At 49.5% G+C, this 27,616-nt stretch overlaps 1 protein-coding gene across 1 annotated transcript; it reads left to right on the top strand.

The window, feature by feature from the left end:
• Nucleotides 1-226: 226 nt before the first annotated feature.
• On the top strand, nucleotides 227-27,616 carry ING1 (inhibitor of growth family member 1). Its single transcript, XM_075590693.1, has 2 exons — nucleotides 227-1,425; nucleotides 25,926-27,616. The coding sequence occupies exons 1-2, from the start codon at nucleotides 1,290-1,292 to the stop codon at nucleotides 26,627-26,629; spliced, it is 840 nt and encodes a 279-aa protein (XP_075446808.1). The 5' UTR covers nucleotides 227-1,289; the 3' UTR covers nucleotides 26,630-27,616.

Here is a 27,616-nt window from a genome sequence, read left to right as displayed (position 1 = left end):
GAGTTGGTGAGACAGCACGTCACTCTGCAGGTGGGCTGGGCTAAAAGGAGCGCAGCTCTGATTGGCTACGAGACGGCGAGTGGATGTTTCTGGGATTTGTAGTCTGACGGTGGTAGGGTGTTTAAAAACTCTGCTGTCAGGTTCCATTCCCCCGCGTGCTCGTGACGTGTGGATCTCGTGCCCACACAATGCATGGGGTGTAATGTGAAAATAATACACGCGTTTATTCACACGGACATCTAACCCCACAAGTGCATCGGTGTTTTTGTTTACATTTGCACCGTCTGGGTAAAGTTGCAACCAAACACTTGTCAGAAAGCTCGCACGTCCTCCTGTTCCCGCAACACCCCGAATTAACAGTTTATAGAGCACCCTCTCAGTGCCAGCCACCCTCTCAGTGCCAGGGGGAGCGGAGAAGCACAGAGCCATGCTGATGATGGCTCCTGGGGAGCCTCGCGCATGCCCACTCAAATTGGACATGGGGGTGTTCTCAAGTGTTTGAAACTGATATTTTGGGGGTCTCAGTGTTGAATCAAGTGCGGAGCAGATAATGAGGATGGTCAAAAAAAATGAACCAGTAACATTAAGCCCCCGGAAAGGTGGAGCTGAAGGGGAGGACACTTCATAGCACCCTTCAAGGGGACGCAAATAGTCACCTAGACTGATGGGACTGAGTCAGCAGCACCCACTATCTGCAGCCCTGGGAGACAGGGTGACTGCCAGCAGCTCAGCATCACTTTTTAATGTGTATTACCATCTTCGCCGGCGCAGCCACACTTCATCTTCCTGCCTGCTGCATTTTCTTCTCTGTAGCCCCCACCTCTTTCCCCACCCCCTTTTTACACACACAGACACACACACACACACACCCCACAACCTCCTTTCACTGTCTTGTTCCCGAGTTGTCTAGAAAGACAGCCATTCAATCAGCTGCTGCTGGACTTTTTCCACCAGCCCCGTACACATACATCTACATGCACCTCTCCGGCATCCACACACTGTCTTTTATTATCTCTCTTCATTTTCTTCCTGGATTGGATCGTCTTTGTATTTTTTTTGGGTGCCCCCCTCCACTTCATCTGTTCGCCTGATCACCTCTAAAGGACTGCTTGGTGTATGGTGTATCACTACTATACTTGGAGGCAGAGACTGAGGGTGCATTTTATTTATTATTATTTTTTTCACGAGGAGGGAGGGTGTTGGTGTTGGTTGACAAGTGCTTGCAGAGGACAGACCCTGGATCAGGCAGGAGTCCGGCGTTCCTGTGCTGGAGATTGCGGCTGCACAAGATGTTGAATCCGGCCAACGGAGACCAGACTCACATGGTGACCTATGTGGAGGATTACCTGGACTCCATCGAGTCTCTGCCTTTCGATCTGCAGAGAAATGTCTCCCTGATGAGGGAAATTGATGCCAAATACCAAGGTAAGAGCTTCTGCCCGGCGTGCTGTGTGATGTCCTCTCTGTCCTGAGAGAGAGAGAGAGAGAGAGAGAGAGGGGGGGAACTTTTTTTTCATCCTTTTTGTGTGGCATTTCAGGGTTATTTCTCCTCCACAGTTATGCCTTGCACCCCCTTATGCATTGTGCTCTGTGGCTGTGTTTATCATTCACCCCCAGATACTGCTTTCACTGTTGATCAGGGACATATGTGTTGCATTTCTTAATGCAATGCTGAGACAGTCTCCTACATGTTTATATATTTTTTCTATATATTTTTGAGTAAGGACGACTGGGGTGCAGACTCATTTTAGATGCTTGTCATAGGGCGGAACAAAAGGTCCCCAGCTCTTTCATGAACAGCCTAGTCTGTAAGGGAATACAAAAAAAAAGGGGGGGGGGGGTCGTAAAGTCACCTGAAATAAACCCTTTCACCGGTCTGCAGCACGGAGGGGGAGATGAGCATGTGTACATGTGTGTAAAGATGTGTTGCATTTGTGCAGCCTCGCAGATTACAGTATAACAACACTGAGGAATGTACAGTCATCAGGATGGCTGTAGTAGTAACTGCTAGTAAAAAAGGTTGTGCTGTAGTGGTGGGCAGGGTTTGCTCTGCTTCATTTTATTGTGTGTATCAATCAATGTCCCTAGTAAATGAAACGCAAGCAATCCCTTTCAGAATAAGAGATATGAATGTGGTTTTATTTCACTGCAAAACAAGCCCCGGGATGCCCCTGCCCGCAGTGGGTTGTAGTCGGGATACAAGGCTGTGTGTGTGTGTGTTGACTGCAGTTGTCTTATTCACCCCCCTCCCCTTTTTTTTTTTCCTTCCTCTCTCTCTATCTTCTCATCCTGGGTTACAATTGCTAATCCTATGTGCTGCTGTTATTGCAGGGCGGTTATGTATCTTTTATGTAAAGGGTTTGAGCAATTGTCCTACATATGTATCTACCATTGTGTATGCCTATATACAGCCAATCCAAAGATGTTAAAGCCCCTGTTAGGGAAGTGAGGAGATCTCTTTATCTTCCAAGATGACTTCCCCCCAAGGGTAGAAAGTAGTAAATATGTACAGATTTTACATACATATTGTGGCGGAGCATAGGAGTTCGCCCCTGTTACCGACTGACACTTGTATGGGTATAAAATGAGGGCCGCAGTGCGCCGCATGCAGCCCCCTCCTCCCCGGCACAGGGTCACGCTGCCCCAGGGAAACCCCCCGGCCCCGGGGACACTTTGTGAGGGGGAGCTCGGTAAATGCGTCACTCTCCCGCGATGGAGGCTGTAAAGTGACCCCCCGGGGCTGGATGCAGCTCCGTGTGGTTCATGGACGACATTTTAATCTGCCTGGACGCGGCAACTTTTATTTGTGTTAGCTGTTGTCGGGGCCGGTGTGTGGCGCGGGAGGTGGGGGGGCTGGGGTGTACGAATTGAACGGACTGTTGGTGTAGACAGTTCTGTGTTATGATTGTATTGTCTGTATGGTAGAAACAGGAAGGATGTTTACGCAGATCTGCGCAGACAGACGATACATCTGTGCAGGGAGCGCCAGCCGCGCTTTAACCCGACTGCCCAGCACACAGCTGCTTTTATATCGCGGGTCTCGCTAAACGTAGCTCTAGTAGCCCCGCCCCTCGCTTGTGATTGGTTGCGGCTCTCCGGTTTGGAACCTCCCGGGCGCCTTTCCCACGTCTATTCGCTGCTCCTCAGACGCCCCTCCTCTTGGGTGACATTCGCCCGCCAGCCCCTCTCTCCCCCCGAGGTTTTATTTGAATGTCTCGAGCTTTGCCCGCCTTGGTTTTTGCTGATTGGCTGCGGGTGCATCTTTGGGCGGGGCTTGGGCGGTATCTTCATTTTCACTATTCTCTGTCAAGTATAGGAGTGGGGTGTTTAACACGTGACTAAATGACAAGCGCCCCACGGCCATCTTTGATTTGGGCATGATGGCAGCTAACCATGATGGATATTTGCCCTTACTAATTAATATTTCGTATCATGGAGGGAGCACGTGACTTGCCCACACGTTTTTAGCTGCCGCACTTCTCGTTTGCTGCCACTTGGTTTTCAGACACTTTCTCCCTATGGTCAACAGGTCTTCAGCCCAAATCAAAGATGGCTACCGTGGGCTTTTCCTGATGACTCTTTTCCCGGGAGGGGGCGGTACTTTCTGCCCATGCACAAAGGTGCTACCTCACTTCCGGGGCGTCCTTGGCAACTGTCTTCCGTCGCTACCCGCGCCCTCCAGGGGTGGGAGGGAAGTCTCCCGGGAGCCGGGGCTTCTTGTCGCCCCTCCATCGCCAGGCGTCGCGGGAAATAATGTATTAATAGAGCAGCAGGAGGACACATAGAGCTGCAGACCCGACAGGTTAACAGATAATGTGCCACTTCCAGCACGTCTATGTAAACGTAGTCCCCGGGGCCCCGTCTGATCACAGTGACCGCATTGTACATAGAATGTAGAGCTGTGCGTTTATTTATCATATGGAGGCAGCGACTTATTAAGATGCCAAATAGCAAGAAGGCTAAACTGAGCGGTTTACACGAGCCAGCAATATGTGGTAGATTGGGTAACGGCCTGGTATAGCAATTTACTATGAGTCCTTTTACATAAGATACAGTTCTGGTGAATGTTTATTTATTAGCCATGTATACAGTAAACTTGTTTTTTTTATATATATATATATATATATATATATATACATACATACATACAGTGGTTGACAAATCACCAAAAAATCTACTCGCCACCTAGTACCAAACGTGTGCTGCTTGGGCCAATATTTACTCGCCCGGGGTTAAATCCACTCGCCCGGGGCGAGCAAATGTATAGGTTTGTCGAACACTGTGTGTGTATATATATATATATATATATATATATATATATATATATATATATATATATATATTTTTTGAGCTTTTGTGCTTTGAAACACTTGCACAAATTTTTGGGTGTGTGTGTTTTTGCCTTTAAGGGTTATGCTCTTTCTGTAGTATGACTCTCTCAGACACACTGTGACGCTGTTGTCATTATGTATGTGTATATATGTATGGCACAGGAGATTTGGAAGATAGTGTAAAACCTTCTTTAATAGCAAAAATAGTTTATGCACTCACATATCTAAAAAAAAAAAAATATATATACTTGAGGTCTTATCTGTGAAAGGCTGCACTCATGGTGGGGGCGTCGCTACGTGCTCGCACATTCGGGACTCTTCTATGCTTCCTTTATTGAAGGTAGCATAGTACTGGAGGCGACGTAGCGCATCGTCGATGCTGGAGTTTGGAGAGACAAGTAAATGTTTTTCGAGGCTTTAGTCGCATGACGTCTGCGTCATGTGAGCTGGTTCAACCAATGAGGGCGAACCAGCTTCGTGACACGTTTGCCCCGCCATGCCTCCGATCGCCTCCCCAATCTCTTGCATCCAAAGGCACAGATCGCTGTGGCTGCAGGAGGGCGCGTATGGTAACCCGCGCCGTCACCATGAGTGCGGCCCAAGGCCGCATCCATGGTCGGGGAGACCGCGCGGAGTGAACACAATGCCTTAAGGCAGGGGTGAGCAGACATTTTAGGCCGAGCCCCCTTTTTCATCCATGACATCTCGGGGCCCCCCCCTGCCTGATGTAATCAAAATCACATGACGTCAGCGCACGTGAGCTGGTTCAGCCAATGAGGGCGAACCAGCTTTGTGATGCCCCCGCCATGCGTCTACAAAAAAAGTATTTATAACAAATTACATCACTTAATATTTATTTTTATGATATTTGTCTAATAGTGTCGCCTTTTATGCTGTAATTATTAATCTCTCTCTTCCCGGCACATTAGGACCTCTCAGGACCCCTCTTCCACAATCTCACACTCCTTTCCCAGTATTTCTCACACTCGCCCCCCCCTCCCCCTCTCCATGTCACACTCACGCTCACCACGCGTATGCAACAAGGAGGTGCTGTCCGTAGACAGACGGACAGAGAATGAGACAGACACGCACAGAGAATGAGACAGACACGCACAGAGAATGAGACAGACACGCACAGAGAATGAGACAGACACGCACAGAGAATGAGACAGACACGCACAGAGAATGAGACAGACACGCACAGAGAATGAGACAGACACGCACAGAGAATGAGACAGACACGCACAGAGAATGAGAGGGAATGGGAATGAGAGAGAGGGAATGGGAATGAGAGAGAGGGAATGGGAATGAGAGAGAGGGAATGGGAGAGGGAATGGGAATGAGAGAGAGGGAATGGGAATGAGAGAGAGGGAATGGGAGAGGGAATGGGAATGAGAGAGAGGGAATGGGAATGGGAGAGGGAATGAGAGAGGGAATGAGAGAGGGAATGGGAGAGGGAATGAGAGAGGGAATGGGAATGGGAGAGGGAATGGGAGAGGGAATGAGAGAGAGAGGGAATGAGAGAGAGAGAGGGAATGGGAGAGAGAGGGAATGGGAGAGAGAGGGAATGGGAGAGAGAGGGAATGGGAGAGAGGGAATGGGAGAGAGAGGGAATGGGAGAGAGAGGGAATGGGAGAGAGAGGGAATGGGAGAGAGAGGGAATGGGAGAGAGAGGGGGAATGGGAATGAGAGAGAGAATGAGAAAGAGAGGGAATGGGAATGAGAGAGAGGAAATGGGAATGAGAGAGAGGAAATGGGAATGAGAGAGAGAGGGAATGAGAGAGAGAGGGAATGAGAGAGAGAGGGGGAATGGGAATGAGAGAGGGAATGGGAATGAGAGGGAGTGAGAGGGAATGAGAGTGAGAGGGAATGAGAGTGAGAGGGAATGAGAGTGAGAGGGAATGAGAGAGTGAGAGGGAATGAGAGAGTGAGAGGGAATGAGAGAGTGAGAGGGAATGAGAGAGTGAGAGGGAATGAGAGGGTGAGAGGGAATGAGAGGGTGAGAGGGAATGAGAGGGTGAGAGGGAATGAGAGGGAATGAGAGTGAGAGGGAATGAGAGAGAGAGGGAATGAGAGAGAGAGGGAATGAGAGAGAGAGGGAATGAGAGAGAGAGGGAATGAGAGAGAGAGGGAATGAGAGAGAGAGGGAATGAGAGAGAGAGGGAATGAGAGAGAGAGGGAATGAGAGAGAGAGAGGGAATGAGAGAGAGAGAGGGAATGAGAGAGAGAGAGGGAATGAGAGAGAGAGAGGGAATGAGAGAGAGAGGGGGAATGGGAATGAGAGGGGGAATGGGAATGAGAGGGGGAATGGGAATGAGAGAGGGAATGGGAATGAGAGAGGGGGAATGAGAGAGGGGGAATGGGAATGAGAGAGAGGGGGAATGGGAATGAGAGAGAGGGGGAATGGGAATGAGAGAGAGAGAGGGGGAATGGGAATGGGAATGAGAGAGAGGGGGAATGGGAATGAGAGAGAGGGGGAATGGGAATGAGAGAGAGAGAGGGGGAATGGGAATGAGAGAGAGAGGGGGGAATGAGAGAGGGGGAATGGGAATGAGAGAGAGAGAAAGGGGGAATGGGAATGAGAGAGAGGGGGAATGGGAATGAGAGAGAGGGGGAATGGGAATGAGAGAGAGGGAATGGGAATGAGAGAGGGGGAATGGGAATGAGAGAGGGGGAATGGGAATGAGAGAGGGAATTGGAATGAGAGGGGGAATGGGAATGAGATAGGGAATGAGAGAGAGAGAGAGAGAGAGGGAATGAGAGAGAGAGAGGGAATGAGAGAGAGAGGGAATGAGAGAGAATGGGAATGAGAGAGAGAGAGAGAGAGGGGGGAATGGGAGAGAGAGAGGGGGGAATGGGAGAGAGAGGGGGAATGGGAGAGAGAAAGAGGGGGAATGGGAGAGAGAAAGAGGGGGAATGGGAATGAGCGAGAGGGAATGGGAATGAGAGAGGAGGGAGTGGGAGAGAGGGGAATGGGGGCGAACCAGCTTTGTGACGCCCCCGCCATGCGTCTACAAAAAAAGTATAACAAATTACATCACTTAATATTTATTTTTATGATATTTGTTTAATAGTGTCGCCTTTTATGCTGTAATTATTAATCTCTCTCTTCCCGGCACATTAGGACCTCTCAGGACCCCTCTTCCACAATCTCACACTCCTTTCCCAGTATTTCTCACACTCGCCCCCTCCCCCTCTCCATGTCACACTCACCACGCGTATGCAACAAGGAGGTGCTGTGTAGCACAGCGCCACCTAATGGCCGAAAGAGAAATTGCAGCTAGACTGCTTTTCTCTTCTTGCAAAATCGCTGCATGCTGCCTGCGCTCCCCCTAAACAATCTTGCACCCCCCCCCCCCCCAGTTTGCGCTCCGCTGCCTTGGCAGGCAATGGTTACTTCCATGGGCCGCGCAATGAATAAAATAAATTTGATTCCAAGATGCGACGTCCAGGTCACGTGAACAGTTCCCCCATTGAGGACGAACCAGCTTCGTGACATTATGGCCGCGCCCCCCCTTCACGATTAGCCTGGCCACAAAATGCTTCCGCTATAACGTGGTTGACGGCATGGGCGCGAGCGTGTGGTCACCTTGGACCCAGCTTAAGGTGGCGAGGCTCGGGTTGCCTATTCCGCCCACGCGATCACGTCTGCTGGGACTGTGCATCCTCTCATGCTTCCACTCTACGTGTTTTGCTATTGGCTTCTACGGGAGTGCTGCTTATTGCGTGTTTCTGGCCCTTGCATTCCCTAATTCAATTCTTAGTGACACATTCTAACAATGTGTGCAGCAACAGGGCTAATTATCCCTCTACATGCAACTCTCATACATTGCACTCTCTATCATTGTTAGATGATAAAAGTTATTACAAAAATGCCACACTATGTATGTATGTATGTCTTTATTTGTATAGCGCCATAAAATGTACATAGCGCTTCACAGTAGTAATACATGTCATATAAATAGCAAATATAAATAACACATCATGGGAATAAGTGCTTCAGACATACTGTAAAAGTAACATTAAGGAAGGAGTCCCTGCTCCGAGGAGCTTACAATCTAATTGGTAGGTAGGGAGAACGTACAGAGACAGTATATTTTTTCTTATCTTTTTCTCTCCTTCACAAAAGTGCCCAGAGGAGGGGGGGGGGGTGTTGGAGGGGTCTTTTGGCATTTAAGAAGGATTTTTCAGTTGTGTTTGCCCTTTTTGTATTTTTGTACTTTATTACACTTCTGTTATACTGTGATTCTTGTACCTTTTTTGACTTCTGCAATATTAAAATCTCACTTTTTGTATACCAAGCTTCAAGTGCAGACCCTGTTTTTTTTTTTTTATATAACACAGTTCCCACCCCCCTAACATTTTTTTACACATTGCGGCCAACTATGTTTATATTGAATACCGTATTTATTTATTTTTTATTACACACACACTCATTCATACATATGTACAGACGTGCACAGACACACATGCATGCACGCACACAGACGTAGAGACAGACACGCGCGCACGTAGAGACGCACGCACAGTGTTTTTGTCACTTTTTTTTACCAGAAAGAGACAGAGAATGAGACAGACACGCACAGAGAATGAGACCGACGGACAGAGAATGAGACAGACACGCACAGAGAATGAGACCGACACGCACAGAGAATGAGACCGACACGCACAGAGAATGAGACCGACACGCACAGAGAATGAGACCGACACGCACAGAGAATGAGACCGACACGCACAGAGAATGAGACCGACACGCACAGAGAATGAGACAGACACGCACAGAGAATGAGACCGACACGCACAGAGAATGAGACCGACACGCACAGAGAATGAGACCGACACGCACAGAGAATGAGACAGACACTCACAGAGAATGAGACAGACACTCACATAGAATGAGACAGACACGCACATGGAATGAGACAGACACGCACATGGAATGAGACAGACACGCACATGGAATGAGACAGACACGCACAGGAATGAGACAGACACGCACAGGAATGAGACAGACACGCACAGGGAATGAGACAGACACGCACAGGGAATGAGACAGACACGCACAGGGAATGAGACAGACACGCACAGGGAATGAGACAGACACGCACAGGGAATGAGACAGACACGCACAGGGAATGAGACAGACACGCACAGGGAATGAGACAGACACGCACAGGGAATGAGACAGACACGCACAGGGAATGAGAGAGAGAGGGAATGGGAATGAGAGGGAATGGGAATGAGAGGGAATGGGAGAGAGAGGGGGAATGGGAATGAATGAGAGAGAGAGAGAGGGAGGGAATGGGAGAGAGAGAGAGAGGGAGGGAATGGGAGAGAGAGAGAGAGGGAGGGAATGGGAGAGAGAGAGGGAGGGAATGGGAGAGAGAGGGGGAATGGGAGAGAGAGGGGAATGGGAGAGAGAGGGGGAATGGGAGAGAGAGGGGGAATGGGAGAGAGGGGAATGAGAGGGAATGGGAATGAGAGAGAGAGGGAGGGAATGAGAGAGAGGGGGAATGGGAGAGAGAGAGAGGGGGAATGGGAATGAGAGGGGGAATGGGAATGAGAGAGGGGGAATGAGAGAGAGAGAGGGAGGGAATGGGAATGAGAGAGAGGGGGAATGGGAGAGAGGGGGAATGGGAATGAGAGGGGGAATGGGAATGAGAGAGGGGGAATGGGAATGAGAGAGGGGGAATGGGAATGAGAGAGAGGGGGAATGGGAATGAGAGAGAGGGGGAATGGAATGAGAGAGGGAATGGGAATGAGAGAGAGAGGGGGAATGGGAATGAGAGAGAGAGGGGGAATGAGAGAGAGGGGGAATGGGAATGAGAGAGAGAGAGAGGGGGAATGGGAATGAGAGAGAGAGGGGGGGAATGGGAATGAGAGAGAGAGAGGGGGAATGGGAATGAGAGAGAGAGAGGGAATGGGAATGAGAGAGAGAGGGGGAATGGGAATGAGAGAGAGAGGGGGAATGAGAGAGAGAGAGGGGGAATGGGAATGAGAGAGAGAGAGAGAGAGAGAGGGGGGGAATGGGAATGAGAGAGAGAGAGGGGGGAATGGGAATGAGAGAGAGAGAGAGGGGGAATGGGAATGAGAGAGAGAGAGAGGGGGAATGGGAATGAGAGAGGGGGGAATGGAATGAGAGAGAGAGAGGGGGAATGGGAATGAGAGAGAGAGAGGGGGAATGGGAATGAGAGAGAGGGGGAATGGGAATGAGAGAGAGAGGGGGGAATGGGAATGAGAGAGAGAGAGAGGGGGAATGGGAATGAGAGAGAGAGAGAGGGGGAATGGGAATGAGAGAGAGGGGGAATCGGAATGAGAGAGGAGGGAATGGGAATGAGAGAGGGGGAATGGGAATGAGAGAGGGGGAATGGGAATGAGAGAGAGAGGGAATGAGAGAGAGGGAATGAGAGAGCGAGGGGGAATGGGAATGAGAGAGAGAGCGGGAATGAGAGAGAGAATGGGAATGAGAGAGAGAGAGAGAGAGAGGGGCGGGGAATGAGAGAGAGAGAGAGGGAATGGGAATGAGAGAGAGAGGGGGGAATGGTAATGAGAGGGAATGGGAGAGAGAGGGGGAATGGGAGAGAGAGAGGGGGAATGGGGGAGAGAGAGAGAGGGGGAATGGGAATGGGAGAAAGAGGGGGAATGGGAATGAGAGAGAGGGAATGGGAATGAGAGAGGGGAATGGGAGAGAGAGAGGGGAATGGGAGAGAGAGAGGGGGAATGGGAATGAGAGAGAGGGGGAATGAGAGAGGGAATGGGAATGAGAGAGAGAAAGGGAATGGGAATGACAGAGAAAGGGAATGAGAGAGAGAGAGAGAGAGAGAGAGAGGGAATGAGAGAGAGAGGGAATGAGAGAGAGAGAGGGAATGAGAGAGAGAGAGGGAATGAGAGAGAGAGAGGGAATGAGAGAGAGAGGGATGAGAGAGAGAGAGGGAATGAGAGAGAGAGGGGGGAATGAGAGAGAGAGAGGGGAATGGTAATGAGAGAGAGAGAGAGAGGGGAATGGTAATGAGAGAGAGAGAGAGAGAGAGAGAGAGAGAGAGAGAGAGGGGAATGGTAATGAGAGAGGAATGGGAGAGAGAGGGGGAATGGGAGAGAGAGAGGGGGAATGGGAGAGAGAGAGGGATTGGAGAGAGAGAAAGGGGGAATGGGATAGAGAGAGGGGGAATGGTAATGAGAGAGAGAGAGAGGGGAATGGTAAGAGAGAGGGAATGGGAGTGAGAGAGAGGGAATGAGAGAGAGAGAGAGGGAATGAGAGAGAGAGAGGGAGGGAATGAGAGAGAGAGAGAGGGAATGAGAGAGAGAGAGAGAGAGGGAATGAGAGAGAGGGAATGAGAGAGAGGGAATGAGAGAGAGAGAGAGAGAGAGAGAGAGGGGAATGGTAATGAGAGAGAGAGAGAGAGAGAGAGGAGAATGGTAATGAGAGAGGGAATGGGAGAGAGAGAAAGGGAATGAGAGAGAGAGAGAGGGAATGAGAGAGAGAGAGGGAGGGAATGAGAGAGAGAGGGAATGAGAGAGAGAGAGAGAGAGAGAGAGAGGAATGAGAGAGAGAGGGAATGAGAGAGAGAGGGAATGTGAGAGAGAGGGAATGAGAGAGAGAGGAATGAGAGAGAGAGGGAATGAGAGAGAGAGGGATGTGAGAGAGAGGGAATGAGAGAGAGAGGGATGAGAGAGAGAGGGAATGAGAGAGAGAGAGAGAGAGGGAATGAGTGAGAGAGGGAGAGAGAGAGGGAATGAGAGAGAGAGGGAATGAGAGAGAGAGGGAATGAGAGAGAGAGGGAATGAGAGAGAGAGGGAATGAGAGAGAGAGGAATGAGAGAGAGGGGGGAATCAGAGAGGGAATGGGAATGAGAGAGGGGAATGGGAGAGAGAATGGGAATGAGAGAGAGAGAGAGAGAGGGGCGGGAATGAGAGAGAGAGAGAGGGAATGGGAATGAGAGAGAGAGGGGGGAATGGTAATGAGAGGGAATGGGGAGAGAGAGGGGGGAATGGGAGAGAGAGAGGGGGAATGGGAATGGAGAAAGAGGGGGAATGGGAATGAGAGAGAGGGAAGGGAATGAGAGAGAGGGAATGGGAATGAGAGAGAGGGAATGGGGAATGAGAGAGAGGGAATGAGAGAGGGGGAATGGGAGAAGAGAGAGGGGGAATGGGAGAGAGAGAGGGGGAATGGGAGAGAGAGAGGGGGAATAGGAATGAGAGAGAGGGGGAATGGGAATGAGAGAGAGGGGAATGGGAATGAGAGAGAGGGGGAATGAGAGAGGGAATGGGAATGAGAGAGAGAAAGGGAATGGGAATGACAGAGAAGGGAATGAGAGAGAGAGAGAGGGAATGAGAGAGAGAGGGAATGAGAGGAGAGGGAATGAGAGAGAGGGAATGAGAGAGAGGGGAATGAGAGAGAGAGGGAATGAGAGAGAGAGAGGGAATGAGAGAGAGAGAGGGAATGAGAGAGAGAGAGGGGAAGAGAGAGAGAGGGGGGAATGAGAGAGAGAGGGGAATGGTAATGAGAGAGAGAGAGAGAGAGGGGAATGGCAATGAGAGAGAGAGAGAGAGGGGAATGGTAATGAGAGAGAGAGAGAGAGGGGATGGTAATGAGAGAGGGAATGGGAGAGAGGAGAGGGAATGGGAGAGAGAGTGGGGAATGGGAGAGAGAGAGGGAATTGGAGAGAGGAGAAAGGGGGAATGGGATAGAGAGAGGGGGAATGGTAATGAGAGAGAGAGAGAGAGAGTGAGAGAGACGGAGAGAGAAGAGAGAGAGAGAGGGGAATGGTAATGAGAGAGGGAATGGGAGAGAGAGAGGGAATGAGAGAGTGAGAGGGAATGAGAGAGAGAGAGAGAGAGAGGAATGAGAGAGAGAGAGAGAGGGAGGAATGAGAGATGAGAGAGGGAGGATGAGAGAGGGAGGGAATGGGTGAGAGAGAGGGGGAATGAGAGAGAGAGGGAGAGGGGGAGTGGAGGTGGGTTTGGGATGAGAGGGAATGGAGGTGTGAGAGAGAGGGGGGAATGGTAATGAGAGAGAGAGAGTGAGAGAGAGGGAGAATGGTAATGGAGGGAATGGGAGAGAGAGAAAGGGATGAGAGTGAGAGAGGGGAATGGAGTGTGTGTGGGTGGATGAGAGGGTTGGGGATGAGTGTGAGTGAGAGGGAATGAGAGAGAGTGGGTTGAGAGAGAGGGAATGAGTGAGAGAGGATGTGTGAGAGAGAGAGAGGGAATGATGAGTGGGATGGGATTGAGTGAGGGGATTGGGTTGAGTGAGGGAGTGGGTTTGGTGAGGGGATTGGGAATGAGAGAGGGAGTGGGAATGTGGAGAGAGAGGGCATGAGAGAGAGAGAGGGAATGTGTGTGAGAGTGGGAATGAGAGAGAGAGGGGGAATGAGGAGGGGGATGGGATGAGTGGAGAGATGGGGAATGATGAGAGGGAATGGAGAATGAGAGAGGGAATGGGAATGAGAGAAGAGGGGGGAATGGGAATGAGAGAGAGAGAGAGTGAGAGAGAGAGAGAGAGGGGGAATGGGAGAGAGGAGAGGGGGGAATGGGAGAGAGAAGGGGGAATGGGTGTGTGAAGGGATGGGGTAGAGTGTTGGGGTTGGGAGTGGGGTGGTATGTGGAGAGGAGAGGGGAATGGGGAGAGAGTGGGGGAATGGGGAGTGTGTGTGGGGGGAATGGGAAGAGAGAGAGGGGGAATGGGAGAGAGAGAGGGGGAATGGGAGAGAGGGGGGATGGGAATGGGAGAGAGGGGGAATGGGAATGAGAGAGAGATGAGAATGAGAGTGGGAATGAGAATGAGAGAGGGAATGAGTGAGAGGTGGAATGTGAGAGTGGGTTGGGAATGTGAGAGAGAGGAATGGAAAGGAGAGAGGGAATGAGAGACGGAGAGAGAGGGAATGAGAGAGAGAGAGAGAGAGAGAGAGGGAATAGGAATGAGAGAGAGAGAGGGAATGAGAGAGAGAGAGAGGAATGGGAATGAGAGGGGATTGGGAATGAGAGAGGGAATGGGAATGAGAGGGAATGGGAATGAGAGAGGGAATGGAATGAGAGAGGGAATGGGAATGAGAGAGGGAATGGAATGAGAGAGGGGGAATGGGAATGAGAGAGGGGAATGGAATGAGAGAGGGGGAATGGGAATGAGAGAGGGGAATGGGAATGAGAGAGAGGGAATGGGAATGAGAGTGTGAGGGGGAATGGGATGAGGTGGGGGATGGGAAGGAGAGAGAGGGAATGGGAATGAGAGAGAGAGGGAATGGGAATGAGAGGAGAGGGAATGAGGAGAGAGAGGGAATGAGAGAGAGAGGGAATGAGAGAGAGAGGGAATGAGAGAGAGAGAGGGAATGAGAGGAGAGAGAGGGGAATGGAGAGAGAGGGGGAATGGAGAGAGAGGGGGAATGGGTGAGAGAGGGGGAATGGAGAGAGGGGAATGGGAGAGAGGGGAATGGGAGAGGGGGAATGGGAGAGAGGGGGAATGGGAGAGGGGGAATGGGATTGAGAGAGAGGGGGAATGGGAATGAGAGAGGGGGAATGGGAATGAGAGAGAGAGGGGAATGAGAGAGAGAGGGAATGGGAATGAGAATGAGAGAGAGAGAGAGAGGGAATGACAGAGAGAGAGGGAATGACAGAGAGAGAGGGAATGACAGAGAGAGAGGGAATGACAGAGAGAGAGGGAATGACGAGAGAGAGGGCATGACAGAGAGAGAGAGAGGGAATGAGAGAGAGAGAGAGAGGGAATGAGAGAGAGAGGGAATGGGAATGAGAGAGAGGGAATGGGAATGAGAGAGAGGGAATGGGAATGAGAGAGGGGAATGGGAATGAGGAGTGGAGGGAATGAGAGAGGGAATGGGAATGAGAGAGATCGAGGGAATGGGAATGAGAGAGCGGGAATGGGAGAGAGAGCGGGAATGGGAGAGAGAGCGGGAATGGGAGAGAGAGGGAATGGGAGAGAGAGAGAGAGGGAATGGGAGAGAGAGAGAGAGGGAAGGGAGAGAGAGGGAATGGGAGAGAGAGAGAGGGAATGGGAGAGAGAGAGGAGGGAATGGGAGAGAGAGGGGGAATGGGAGAGGATGGGAAGAGTGGAGTGGGAGAGAGGGGGAATGGGAGAGAGAGGGGGAATGTGAGAGAGAGGGGGAATGGGAGAGAGAATAGGAGAGAGAGAGGGAATGGGAGAGAGAGGGAATGGAGAGAGAGAGGTAATGGGAGAGAGAGAGGGAATGGGAGAGAGGGAATGGGAGAGAGGGAATGAGAAAGAGAGAGAGGGAATGTGAAAGAGAGAGAGGGAATGAGAGAGAGAGAGAGAGAGGGGGAATGAGAGAGGGAATGGAGAGAGAGGGGGAATGAGAGAGGGAATGGGAGAGAGAGGGGGAATGGGAGAGAGAGGGGGAATGGAAGAGAGAGGGGGAATGGGAGAGAGAGGGGGAATGGGAGAGAGAGGGGGAATGGGAGAGAGAGAGGGAATGGGAGAGAGAGAGGGAATGGGAGAGAGAGGGGGGAGTGAGAGAGGGAATGAGAGAGAGAGAGAGGGAATGGGAGGGAGAGAGAGGGAATGGGAGGGAGAGAGGGAATGAGAGGGAGAGAGAGAGGGAATGAGAGGGAGAGAGAGAGGGAGAGAGAGGGATGGGAGGGAGAGAGAGGGAATGGGAGGGAGAGAGAGGGATGGGAGAGTGAGAGGGAATGGGAGAGAGAGGGGGGGAGAGAGAGAGGGAATGGGAATGAGAGAGAGAGAGGGGGGGAGAGAGAGAGGGAATGGGATGAGAGAGAGAGGAGGAATGGGAATGAGAGAGGGAATGGGAATGAGAGAGGGAATGGGATGAGAGGGTGGGAATGGGAATGAGAGGGGAATGAGAGGGAGGGAATGGGAATGAAGGGAGGGAATGGGAATGAGAGGGAGGGAATGGGAGGGAATGAGAATGGGAGGAATGGGAGGGAGGGAATGGGAATGGGAGGGAATGGGAATGGGAGGGTGGGAATGGGAATGGGAGGGAGGGATTGAGAATGAGAGTGAGGGATTGAGAATGAGAGTGGGGATTGAGATTGAGAGTGAGGGATTGAGAATGAGAGTGAGGGAATGGGAATGAGAGGGAGGGAATGAGAATGAGAGGGAGGGAATGAGTGGGAGGGAATGGGAATGAGAGGGAGGGAATGGGAATGAGAGGGGGGGAATGGGAATGGTGGGGGAATGGGAATGAGAGGGAGGGATGGGAATGAGAGGGAGGGAATGAGAATGAGAGGGAGGGATTGAGAATGAGAGGGAATGGGAATGAGAGGGAGGGAATGAGAATGAGAGGGAGGGAATGAGAGGGAGGGAATGGGAATGAGAGGGAGGGAATGAGAGGGAAGGAATGGGAATGAGAGGGAGGGAATGGGAATGAGAGGGTGGGAATGGGAATGAGAGGGAGGGAATGGGGAATGAGAGGGAGGGAATGAGAATGAGAGAGGTGAGAGGGAATGGGAATGAGGGAGGGAATGGGAGGTAATGGGAATGAGGGAGGGAATGAGAGAGAGGGAATGAGAATGAGAGGAAGGAATGGGAATGAGAGGGAAGGAATGGGAATGAGAGGGAGGGAATGAGAGGGAGGGAATGGGAATGTGAGGGAGGAATGAGAGGGAGGGAATGGGAATGAGAGAGAGGGAATGCGAATGAGAGGAGGGAATGCGAATGAGAGGGAGGGAATGAGAATGAGAGGGAGGGAATGAGAATGAGAGGGAGGGAATGAGAATGAGGGAGGGAATGGGAATGAGAGGGAGGGAATGGGAATGAGAGGGGGAATGGGAATGAGAGGGAGGGAATGAGAATGAGAGGGAAGGGAATGGGAGGGAATGAGAATGAGAGGGAGGGAATGAGAATGAGAGGGGGGAATGGGAATGAGAGGGAGGAATGAGAATGAGAGGGAGGGAATGAGAATGAGAGGGAGTGAATGAGAATGAGAGGGAGGGAATGGAATGAGAGGGAGGGAATGGGAATGAGAGGGAGAGGGGAATGGAATGAGAGGAGGGAATGGAATGAGAGGGAGGGAATGGGAATGAGAGGGAGGGAATGAGAGGGGGGAATGGGAATGAGAGAGAGAGAGGGAATGGGAGGAGAGAGAGGGAATGGGAGGGAGAGAGGGAATGAGAGGGAGAGAGAGGGAATGAGAGGGAGAGAGAGAGGGAATGAGAGGGAGAGAGAGAGGGAGAGAGAGGGAGAGAGAGAGGGAGAGAGAGGGAATGGGAGGGAGAGAGAGGGAATGGGAGGGAGAGAGAGGGGAATGGGAGGGAGAGAGAGGGAATGGGAGAGAGAGAGGGATTGGGAGAGAGAGGGGGGGAGAGAGAGAAGGGGGGGAGAGAGAGAGGGAATGGAATGAGAGAGGAGAGGGAATGGGAAGTGAGTGAGGATGAGAGAGGAGGAATGGGAATGAGAGAGGGAATGGGAATGAGAGAGAGAGGGAATGGGAATGAGAGGGAGGGAATGGGAATGAGAGGGAGAATGAGAGGGAGGGAATGGAATGACAGGGAGGGAATGGGAGGGAATGGGAGGGAGGGAATGGAATGGGAGGGAATGGGAATGAGAGGGAGGGATTGAGAATGAGAGTGAGGGATTGAGAATGAGAGTGAGGGATTGAGAATGAGAGTGAGGAATGGAATGAGAGGGAGGGAATGAGAATGAGAGGGAGGGAATGAGAGGGAGGGAATGGGAATGAGAGGGGGGAAATGGGAATGGGAGGGAATGGGAATGAGAGGGAGGGAATGGGAATGAGAGGGAGGGAATGAGATGAGAGGGAGTGAATGAGAATGAGAGGGAGGGATTGAGAATGAGAGGGAATGGGAAGAGAGGGAGGGAATGAGAATGAGAGGGAGGGAATGAGAGGGAGGGAATGGAATGAGAGGGGGGAATGGGAATGAGAGGGAGGGAATGGGAATGAGAGGGAGGGAATGAGAATGAGAGGGAGGGAATGAGAATGAGAGGGAGGGAATGGGAATGAGAGGGAGGGAATGGGAATGAGAGGGAGGGAATGAGAATGAGAGGGAGGGAATGGGAATGAGAGGGAGGGAATGGGAGGTAATGGGAAAGAGAGGGAGGGAATGAGAGAGGAATGAGAATGAGAGGGAAGGAATGGGAATGAGAGGGAGGGAATGGGAATGAGAGGGAGGGAATGGGAATGAGAGGGAGGGAATGGGAATGTGAGGGAGGGAATGGGAATGAGAGAGAGGGAATGAGAGGGAGGGAATGGAATGAGAGGGAGGGAATGGGAATGAGAGAGAGGGAATGAGAGGGAGGGGAATGAGAATGAGAGGGAGGAATGAGAATGAGAGGGAGGGAATGAGAATTAGAGGGAGGGAATGAGAATGAGAGGGAGGGAATGAGAATGAGAGGGAGGGAATGAGAATGAGGAGGGAATGGGAATGAGAGGGGGGGAATGGGAATGAGAGGGAGGGAATGAGAATGAGAGGGAGGGAATGGGAGGGAATGAGAATGAGAGGGAGGAATGAGAATGAGAGGGGGGAATGGGAAATGAGAGGGAGGGAATGAGAATGAGAGGGAGGGAATGAGAATGAGAGGGAGGGAATGGGAATGAGAGGGAGAGGGAATGAGAATGAGAGGGAGGGAATGAGAGGGAGGGAATGAGAGGGGGAATGGGAATGAGAGGGAGGGAATGGGAGGGAATGAGAATGGGAGGGAATGGGAATGAGAGGAAGGGAATGAGAGGAAGGGAATGAGAGGATGGGAATGAGAGGGAGGGAATGGAATGAGAGGGAGGGAATGGGAATGAGAGGGAGGGGAATGAGAATGAGAGGGAGGGAATGGGAATGAGAGGGAAGGAATGATAGGGGGGAATGGGAATGAGTTGGAGGGAATGAGAATGAGAGGGAGGGATGGAGGGAATGAGAATGAGAGGGAGGGAATGAGAATGAGAGGGGGGAATGGGAATGAGAGGGAGGGAATGAGAATGGGAGGGAATGAGAATGAGAGGGAGGGAATGGGAATGAGAGGGAATGAGAATGAGAGGAGGGAATGGGAATGAGAGGGAGGGAATGAGAGGGAGGAATGGGAATGAGAGGGAGGGAATGGGAGGGATGAGAGGGAGGGAATGGAATGAGGGAGGGAATGGGAATGAGAGGGAGGGAATGAGAGGGAGGGAATGGGGAATGAGAGGGAGGGAATGAGGAATGAGAGGGAGGGAATGAGAATGAGAGGGAGGGATGGGAATGAGAGGGAGGGAATGAGAGGGGGAGGGAATGAGAGGGAGGGAATGAGAATGAGAGGGAGGAATGAGGGGAGGAATGTGAGAGGATGAGAATGAGGGGAATGAGAGGGAGGAATGGAATGGGAGGGAATGAGAATGAGAGGGAGGGAATGGGAATGAGAGGGAGAGGGAATGAGAATGATTGGGAGGGAATGGGAATGAGAGGAGGGAATGAGAGGGGGGAATGGGAATGAGAGGGGGGGAATGGGAATGAGAGGGAGGGAAAGGGAATGAGAGGAAGGGAATGGGAATGAGAGGAAGGGAATGGAATGAGAGGGAGGGAATGGGAATGGGAGGGAATGGGAATGAGAGGGAGGGAATGAGGAATGAGAGGGAGGGAATGGGAATTGGAGGGAGGGAATGAGGAGGGGAGGGAAGGAATGAGAGGGAGGGAATGGAATGAGAGGGAGGGAATGCCGAATGAGAGGGAGGGGAATGAGAATGAGAGGGAGGAATGAGAATGAGAGGGAGGGAATGAGAATGAGCGGAATGAGAATGAGAAAGGGAGGGAAGTGGAATGAGGAGGAATGGGCAATGAGAGAGAGAAGGGCTATGGGATGAGAGGGAGGGAATGAGAATTAGAGGGAGGGAATGGAGAAGAGATGGGAGGGAATGAGATTGAGAGGCGAGAGGACATGAGATCTGAGAGGGAGAGGGAGGGAATGAGATTGAGAGGGAGGGAATGAGAGGGAGGAATGGGAATGAGAGGGAGGGAATGGGAATGAGAGGGAGGAATGGGAATGAGAGGGAGGGAAAGAGAATGAGAGGGAGGGAATGAGAATGAGAATTGGAGGGAATGGGAAAGAGAGGGAGGGAATGGGAAAGAGAATGAGAGAAAGGAATGGGAATGAGAGGAAGGGAATGAGAGGGAGGGAATGGGAATGAGAGGGAGGGAATGAGAATGAGAGGGAGGGAATGAGAGGGAGGGAATGGAATGAGAGGGGGGAATGGGAATGAGAGGGAGGTAATGAGAGGGAAGGAATGGGAATGAGAGGGAGGGAATGGGAATGAGAGGGAGGGAATGGGAATGAGAGGGAGGGAATGAGAATGAGAGGGAGGGAATGGGAATGAGAGGGAGGGAATGGGAGGTAATGGGAAAGAGAGGGAGGGAATGAGAGAGAGGGAATGAGAATGAGAGGGAGGGAATGGGAATGAGAGGGAGGGAATGGGAATGTGAGGGAGGGAATGAGAGGGAGGGAATGGGAATGAGAGAGAGGGAATGAGAGGGAGGGAATGAGAATGAGAGGGAGGGAATGAGAATGAGAGGGAGGGAATGAGAATGAGGGAGGGAATGGGAATGAGAGGGGGGGAATGGGAATGAGAGGGAGGGAATGAGAATGAGAGGGAGGAATGGGAGGGAATGAGAATGAGAGGGGGAATGGGAATGAGAGGGAGGGAATGAGAATGAGAGGGAGGGAATGAGAATGAGAGGGAGGGAATGGGAATGAGAGGGAGAGGGAATGAGAATGAGAGGGAGGGAATGGGAATGAGAGGGAGGAATGAGAGGGGGAATGGGAATGAGAGGGAGGGAATGGGAGGGAATGAGAATGGAGGGAATGAGAGGAAGGGAATGAGAGGAAGGGAATGAGAGGATGGAATGAGAGGGAGGGAATGGGAATGAGAAGGAGGGAATGGGAATGAGAGGGAGGAATGAGAATGAGAGGGAGGGAATGGGAATGAGAGGGAAGGAATGATAGGGGGGAATGGGAATGAGTTGGGAGGAATGAGAATGAGAGGGAGGAATGGGAGGGAATGAGAATGAGAGGGAGGGAATGAGAATGAGAGGGGGGGAATGGGAATGAGAGGGAGGGAATGAGAATGGGAGGGAATGAGAATGAGAGGGAGGGAATGGGAATGAGAGGGAATGAGAATGAGAGGGAGGGAATGGAATGAGAGGGAGGGAATGAGAGGGGGGAATGGGAATGAGAGGGAGGGAATGGGAGGGAATGAGAATGGGAGGGAATGGGAATGAGAGGAAGGGAATGGGAATGAGGGAGGGAATGGGAATGAGAGGGAGGGAATGAGAGGGAGGGAATGGGAATGAGAGGGAGGGAATGGGAATGAGAGGGAGGGAATGGGAATGAGAGGAGGGAATGGGAATGAGAGGGAGGGAATGGGAATGAGAGGGAGGGAATGAGAATGAGAGGGAGGGAATGGGAATGAGAGGGAGGGAATGAGAGGGGGAATGGGAATGAGAGGGAGGGAATGAGAATGAGAGGGAGGGAATGAGAGGGAGGGAATGAGAATGAGAGGGAGGGAATGAGAATGAGAGGGGGAATGAGAGGGAGGGAATGAGAATGGGAGGGAATGAGAATGAGAGGGAGGGAATGGGAATGAGAGGGAGAGGGAATGAGAGGGGGAATGGAATGAGAGGGGGGGAATGGGAATGAGAGGGGAGGAATGGGAATGAGAGGAAGGGAATGGGAATGAGAGGGAGGGAATGGGAATGAGAGGGAGGGAATGGGAATGAGAGGGAGGAATGGGAATGAGAGGGAGGGAATGGGAATGAGAGGGAGGGAATGGGAATGAGAGGGAGGGAATGGGAATGAGAGGGAGGGAATGGGAATGAGAGGGAGGGAATGAGAATGAGAGGAGGGAATGAGAATGAGAGGGAGGGAATGAGAATGAGAGGGAGGGAATGAGAATGAGAGGAGGGAATGAGAATGAGAGGGAATGAGAATGAGAAAGGGAGGAATTGGAATGAGGGAGGGAATGGGAATGAGAGAGAGAAGGAATGGGAATGAGAGGGAGGGAATGAGAATTAGAGGGAGGGAATGAGAATGGGAGGGAATGAGATTGAGAGGGAGGGAATGAGATTGAGAGGGAGGGAATGGGAATGAGAGGGAGGGAATGGGAATGAGAGGGAGGGAATGGGAATGAGAGGGAGGGAAAGAGAATGAGAGGGAGGGAATGAGAATGAGAATTGGAGGGAATGGGAAAGAGAGGGAGGGAATGGGAAAGAGAATGAGAGAAAGGGAATGGGAATGAGAGGAAGGGAATGAGAGGGAGGGAATGGAATGAGAGGGAGGGAATGGGAATGAGAGGGAGGGAATGGGAATGAGAGGGAGGGAATGAGAATGAGAGGAGGGAATGGCAATGAGAGGGAGGGAATGAGAATGGGAGGGAATGGGAATGAGAATGGGAGGAATGAGAATGAGAGGGAGGGAATGGTAGAGGGAGGGAATGGTAGAGGGAGGGAATGAGAATGGGAGGGAATGGGAATGAGAGGAAGGGAATGAGAGGGAGGGAATGGTAATGAGAGGAGGGAATGGTAATGAGAGGGAGGGAATGGGAATGAGAGGGAGGGAATGGCAATGAGAGGGAGGGAATGGCAATGAGAGTTAGGGAATGAGAATGGGAGGGAATGAGAATGGGAGGGAATGGGAATGGGAATGAGAATGGGAGGGAATGAGAATGAGAGGGAGGGAATGGGAATGAGAGGAAATTGGAATGAGAGGGAGGGAATTGGAATGAGAGGGAGAGGGAATGAGAGGGATTTAGGGAGAGAGGGGGAATGAGAGGGATTGAGGGAGAGGGGTAATAAGTGGGATTGAGGGAGAGGGAATGAGAGAGGGGGAGAGGGAAAGAGAGACACAGGGTTTTTGTTACTTTTTTTTTTTACCCACCTTGAGAGAGAGAGAGAATGAGAGAGAGTGAGCGCGAGAGAGATTATGAGAGAGAGTGAGCGCGAGAGAGATTATGAGAGAGTGAGCGAGAGAGAGAATGAATGAGAGAGTGCATGAATGAGAATGAGAGAGAGGGGGAATGGGAATTAATTACCAGATGGAACGTCCGATAGTATATACATACATACATACACACACATGTATACACATATATCCATACATAGCTATACACACATACTGTGTGTATGTACACATATTATGTGTATATATGTGCGTGTTTGTATGCACACACACACACACACACATCTTTCTTTATTCATTGCACAACAACGAAAACAAGCTTCTTCAGGACCTACACTACATGATGAGCACAGCAGTTCTATCAAAATATCTTTTGTGCTGGAAATCCTTCTCAATCCCGTTGTACACAGTGACCTTGTGTCCCAAACGTGATCTGCCCTGGGATTCTAAAGTCCCCGATTCACTAGAAACATGCTGTGAAAGCAAAATCTGTTTTTGGTGTGTGATCCTTTCAGAATCCCCACACCTTTTTTGTACTGCTCAGATCTTGTTTACCACTATACTAGCAGTTTGCTACTGAACAATGCTACACCATTAAACATGCCAGTTTGCAAATGCTTTGTCATTTTATATAAACTCACATGAGGCATTTGTGAATGCTGTTGGCAAATGGCATGTCACTTCAACCCTGCAATGTTAAAGCAGCAGTTCAAGCAATATCCTACATTTAAAAAAAATTAAAAAAAATGTTTTAAAGACATTTTTAATGTTTCTAATGTAGGAAGCATTTCCAAAGTGACAGCCCCTTCCCTTCTGATAGGCTCTGGCTCCTGAGCCCCGCCCTCTCTCTAGCAGTGAACCAATTGTATCTAGTAACTGCTCAGTCAATCATATTCCAGGACTACATTGACCAAAATGCTGTGCAAGAACTGAATGAAATAACCCGGAGCAAGCGATCGATTACAGGAGAACGGATCGATCTGCAGCTTAGCTACTCACTTGGGAGTGTGCAGATTTGTATTGATGCACATATTGAATGGGGGAAAAAAATATATATTTTTTTTAAAAACTGCAGCTTGAACTGCAGCTTTAAAAGCTTTTGGCATTCTCATGAAATCTTGGAACGAAAACAAGGCATGAATCTTGTTACTATCAGGTGCTGTGGCTCATATTGGGTATAGTTATTAGTTTGTAACCTAACTCCATTAGCGTACAGATTTGTTTGTAACGTATAAGAACAATGTCTTCAGTGCATTGTAGCACTCAAGTGGTTACATAGTCCTAGTCACCCACTTTGTCTCTAAAATGTCTCATTCTGGGATAAATCCTGCAAGTTTTGCCAAAGCTAGGTTGCTTACGTTTTTATTTGATTCTCTTCCATGTTTATCACTTAAATGCAAGGCTGGTGCATCTCTTATTTCTGTAATTCTCGTCCCTGTTACACTTGTGTGTGGTGGCATGTGCCCCTGTCCTATGGAACGGGGCCTGGCCATGGTTTGTTCGTGTTCCTCTCTGGTCCCATTCATCTTGTTATTAGTGACAGAGCCCTGTGGGAGGGGAGAATAGAACCCAGCAGCCTCTCAGATTTGAATCTCCTCCTACAGGAAGCATATGAAGGAAAAGGTTGTCTGTGCACAAGCCTTAGAAAACATGTTTCTTTTGCTTTCTCTTCTTGCTGATTTGAAATCTGGAATCTTTCACATCAATCCTCTTCTGCAGAACTGGGAGATGAGCAGCCACTGTACACTGATATTTGTAAGGATGCTGAAAGCTGTACAGTGTGTATGTAAAGAAGCCGTTGCATGCACAACCAAACTAAACTAATGAAAGTTATGTGATGGTGATTGTCCTAAAACACAAAGAAGACAAACACAAGTGTTTTTAATGTTACCTTGACAGCCATGGAAATGAGCACAAGTATAATTGTTGTACTAGGTTGGAGCAAACGAGATTTGACAATTTCTCCTTCCTGTTGTAAATGGAAACAAATGGTAGTATTTAAAAATAATAATAATAATTAATGCGTAGACCACTAATCAATTTGGGCCTCTGTGGGAATTCTTAAACCATAACAAATATAAACTCTTCAGACTAGTGAAGTGAGTGATACACAGTTTGCGTTCTCTTAATCTAAATACAGCCCATGCAATACATGCAAGGAGAGACACGATTCACCAGCACTGAGTTTATAACCTGCACATATACTTTGCTATATGGTCCACTTTTAATTTATTTATTTTTCTTCAAATAGTTTGTGTGGGTTTAATTCCAGCAACATTTAAAATGTTTTTTGTTTTTTTTACCATTACTGATTTTATTGAAACTGCCAAGCTGTTTCAGCGATTGAAGTCCTGTTTGCATTTTACTGTAATCAGCCATGCTATTACTGATTCATTCTTGATGGGCTCTGTTGGCTGGCAAAATGCATGCAGTGTATGCTTGTTATAATGGATGAATCAATAAATCCAACATTATTCATTATTTCCTGGAGGAAAGTGCTTGAGTTAATGTATTTGTGAAAATTAAGTTTTTAGTCCATTCATAACTGATTTTCATAGCCATGTCTGCTGTAAATGGAGGGCATCCTATTAGAATTTGCTAGTGTTTTTATATATCTTCTGTTTTACTCTGCATAACTTGAAAGATTAATTTTTTTGCATGGATAAATTGCAGATTAGGGGCATGGCTCTCGGTCTCATAAAACAAATGTCAATCCTTATGCTTTGATATCATTGCAGAGATCCTGAAGGAACTGGATGACTATTACGAGAAGTTCAAACGTGAATCGGATGCAGTACAAAAGAGACGGCTGCTGCACTTTATCCAGAGAGCTCTCATCCGGAGCCAGGAGCTAGGCGATGACAAGATACAGATAGTTAGCCAGATGGTGGAATTGGTTGAAAACAGGACGAGGCAAGTGGACAGCCACGTGGAACTGTTTGAGACGTGCCAGGACATGAACGATAGCACGAGCAATAGTAGTAAGAACAACCAGGAGAAGTCCAAAAGTGAGGCAATCGTTCAGACCGAGAAGCCCAGCAATAAGAGGTCGAGGAGACAGAGGAACAATGAGAACCGGGAAAATGCAACCATCAATCATGACCACGATGACCTCACTTCGGGAACGCCCAAGGAGAAGAAAGCAAAAACTTCCAAGAAGAAAAAGAGGTCCAAGGCCAAGGCAGAAAGAGAGGCTTCGCCTGCGGATCTTCCTATTGACCCTAACGAGCCGACCTACTGCCTGTGCAATCAAGTTTCCTATGGTGAAATGATTGGCTGCGATAATGAAGAGTGCCCAATTGAATGGTTTCACTTTTCTTGTGTGGGACTCAACCACAAACCAAAGGGAAAATGGTACTGTCCTGAATGCAGAGGGGAGAATGAGAAAACCATGGGCAAGGCTCTTGAAAAATCTAAAAAAGAGAGGGCTTACAACAGGTAGTTCACATAGGTTTACTTCACCACAGAAAAGGAAGAGAAAAAAACAAAGCATTGTATTTGTCTGGATCACCTTCTGAAGGTGGAAGGATTGCAAAAATGTATATTTTTTAAATAAGGCTAGGGGAAACCCATTCCTGTTTATAGTGGTAGCAATAACATTACTTTATCCCCTTTTTGACAGAGGTTTAACAAGGGAATTGTAAGCCAAATTGTTTCCCCTTTAATGCCAGAGTGGCCTGCATGTTTTACAGAGCTAAACGTTCCAGGCCTTGTCAGTATGGAAGGGTGTTTAGAAGTTACGGTGGGTGTTTTCTTCAAACTTCAAAACCTTTCTAAATGTGCAAATAGCACTCTGGCCGTGCTACAGTTTCACACAAATTATTATTTTGTTTTTGATGGATGTTTCCCTTTTCAACCCGTTGGCAAACTATTTGCAGAATTACTTGATTGGAACAAAATACCCGTCTAAATTGTCTTTCAAAGATGACCACTGTTTCATTCATCCTTTGAGGATCCGATGAGTCAGACTCTGGACTGGCACTGAAAAGGTTAACGATGAAGAGAGGAGGAACCATGCTCTTTGCTACAGTAGGGTGGCAGTATAATAGTTCAACAACGGAATATAGAACACTTACAGACTAGAGGATTATTTTTTAAAAGAAACGCAATGGGTTACATTTTCCATGGCAAATATTTTATATACTGGCCTCGTAACCAGATGAGGCCATTTTAAAATAATTGATACCCTTTTTTTATCGAACCAGGCACTGGTTTAGTAAGAGTTTCACACAAATCCAGCTTTATACTGTCACAGGTCGTAGTGTAGCAATCCTAATTTGTATAAATGTACATTTTAAGTGGAATTGCACTTAATGTATTATAATTGGAAATGCACCAAATGCCATTGTATAACCAATGTGCATTTCCTTCTGTATGTATGAAGATTGTACAGCTGTGATACTTAAAATAAATGACAGATCTATGGAAA

The sequence above is a fragment of the Ascaphus truei genome, chromosome 3 (assembly GCF_040206685.1).
Source record: "Ascaphus truei isolate aAscTru1 chromosome 3, aAscTru1.hap1, whole genome shotgun sequence".
Taxonomy (NCBI): domain Eukaryota; kingdom Metazoa; phylum Chordata; class Amphibia; order Anura; family Ascaphidae; genus Ascaphus; species Ascaphus truei.
The sequence above is the reverse complement of the archived record's forward strand: the minus strand, read 5'-3'. Positions and strand labels throughout refer to the sequence as shown.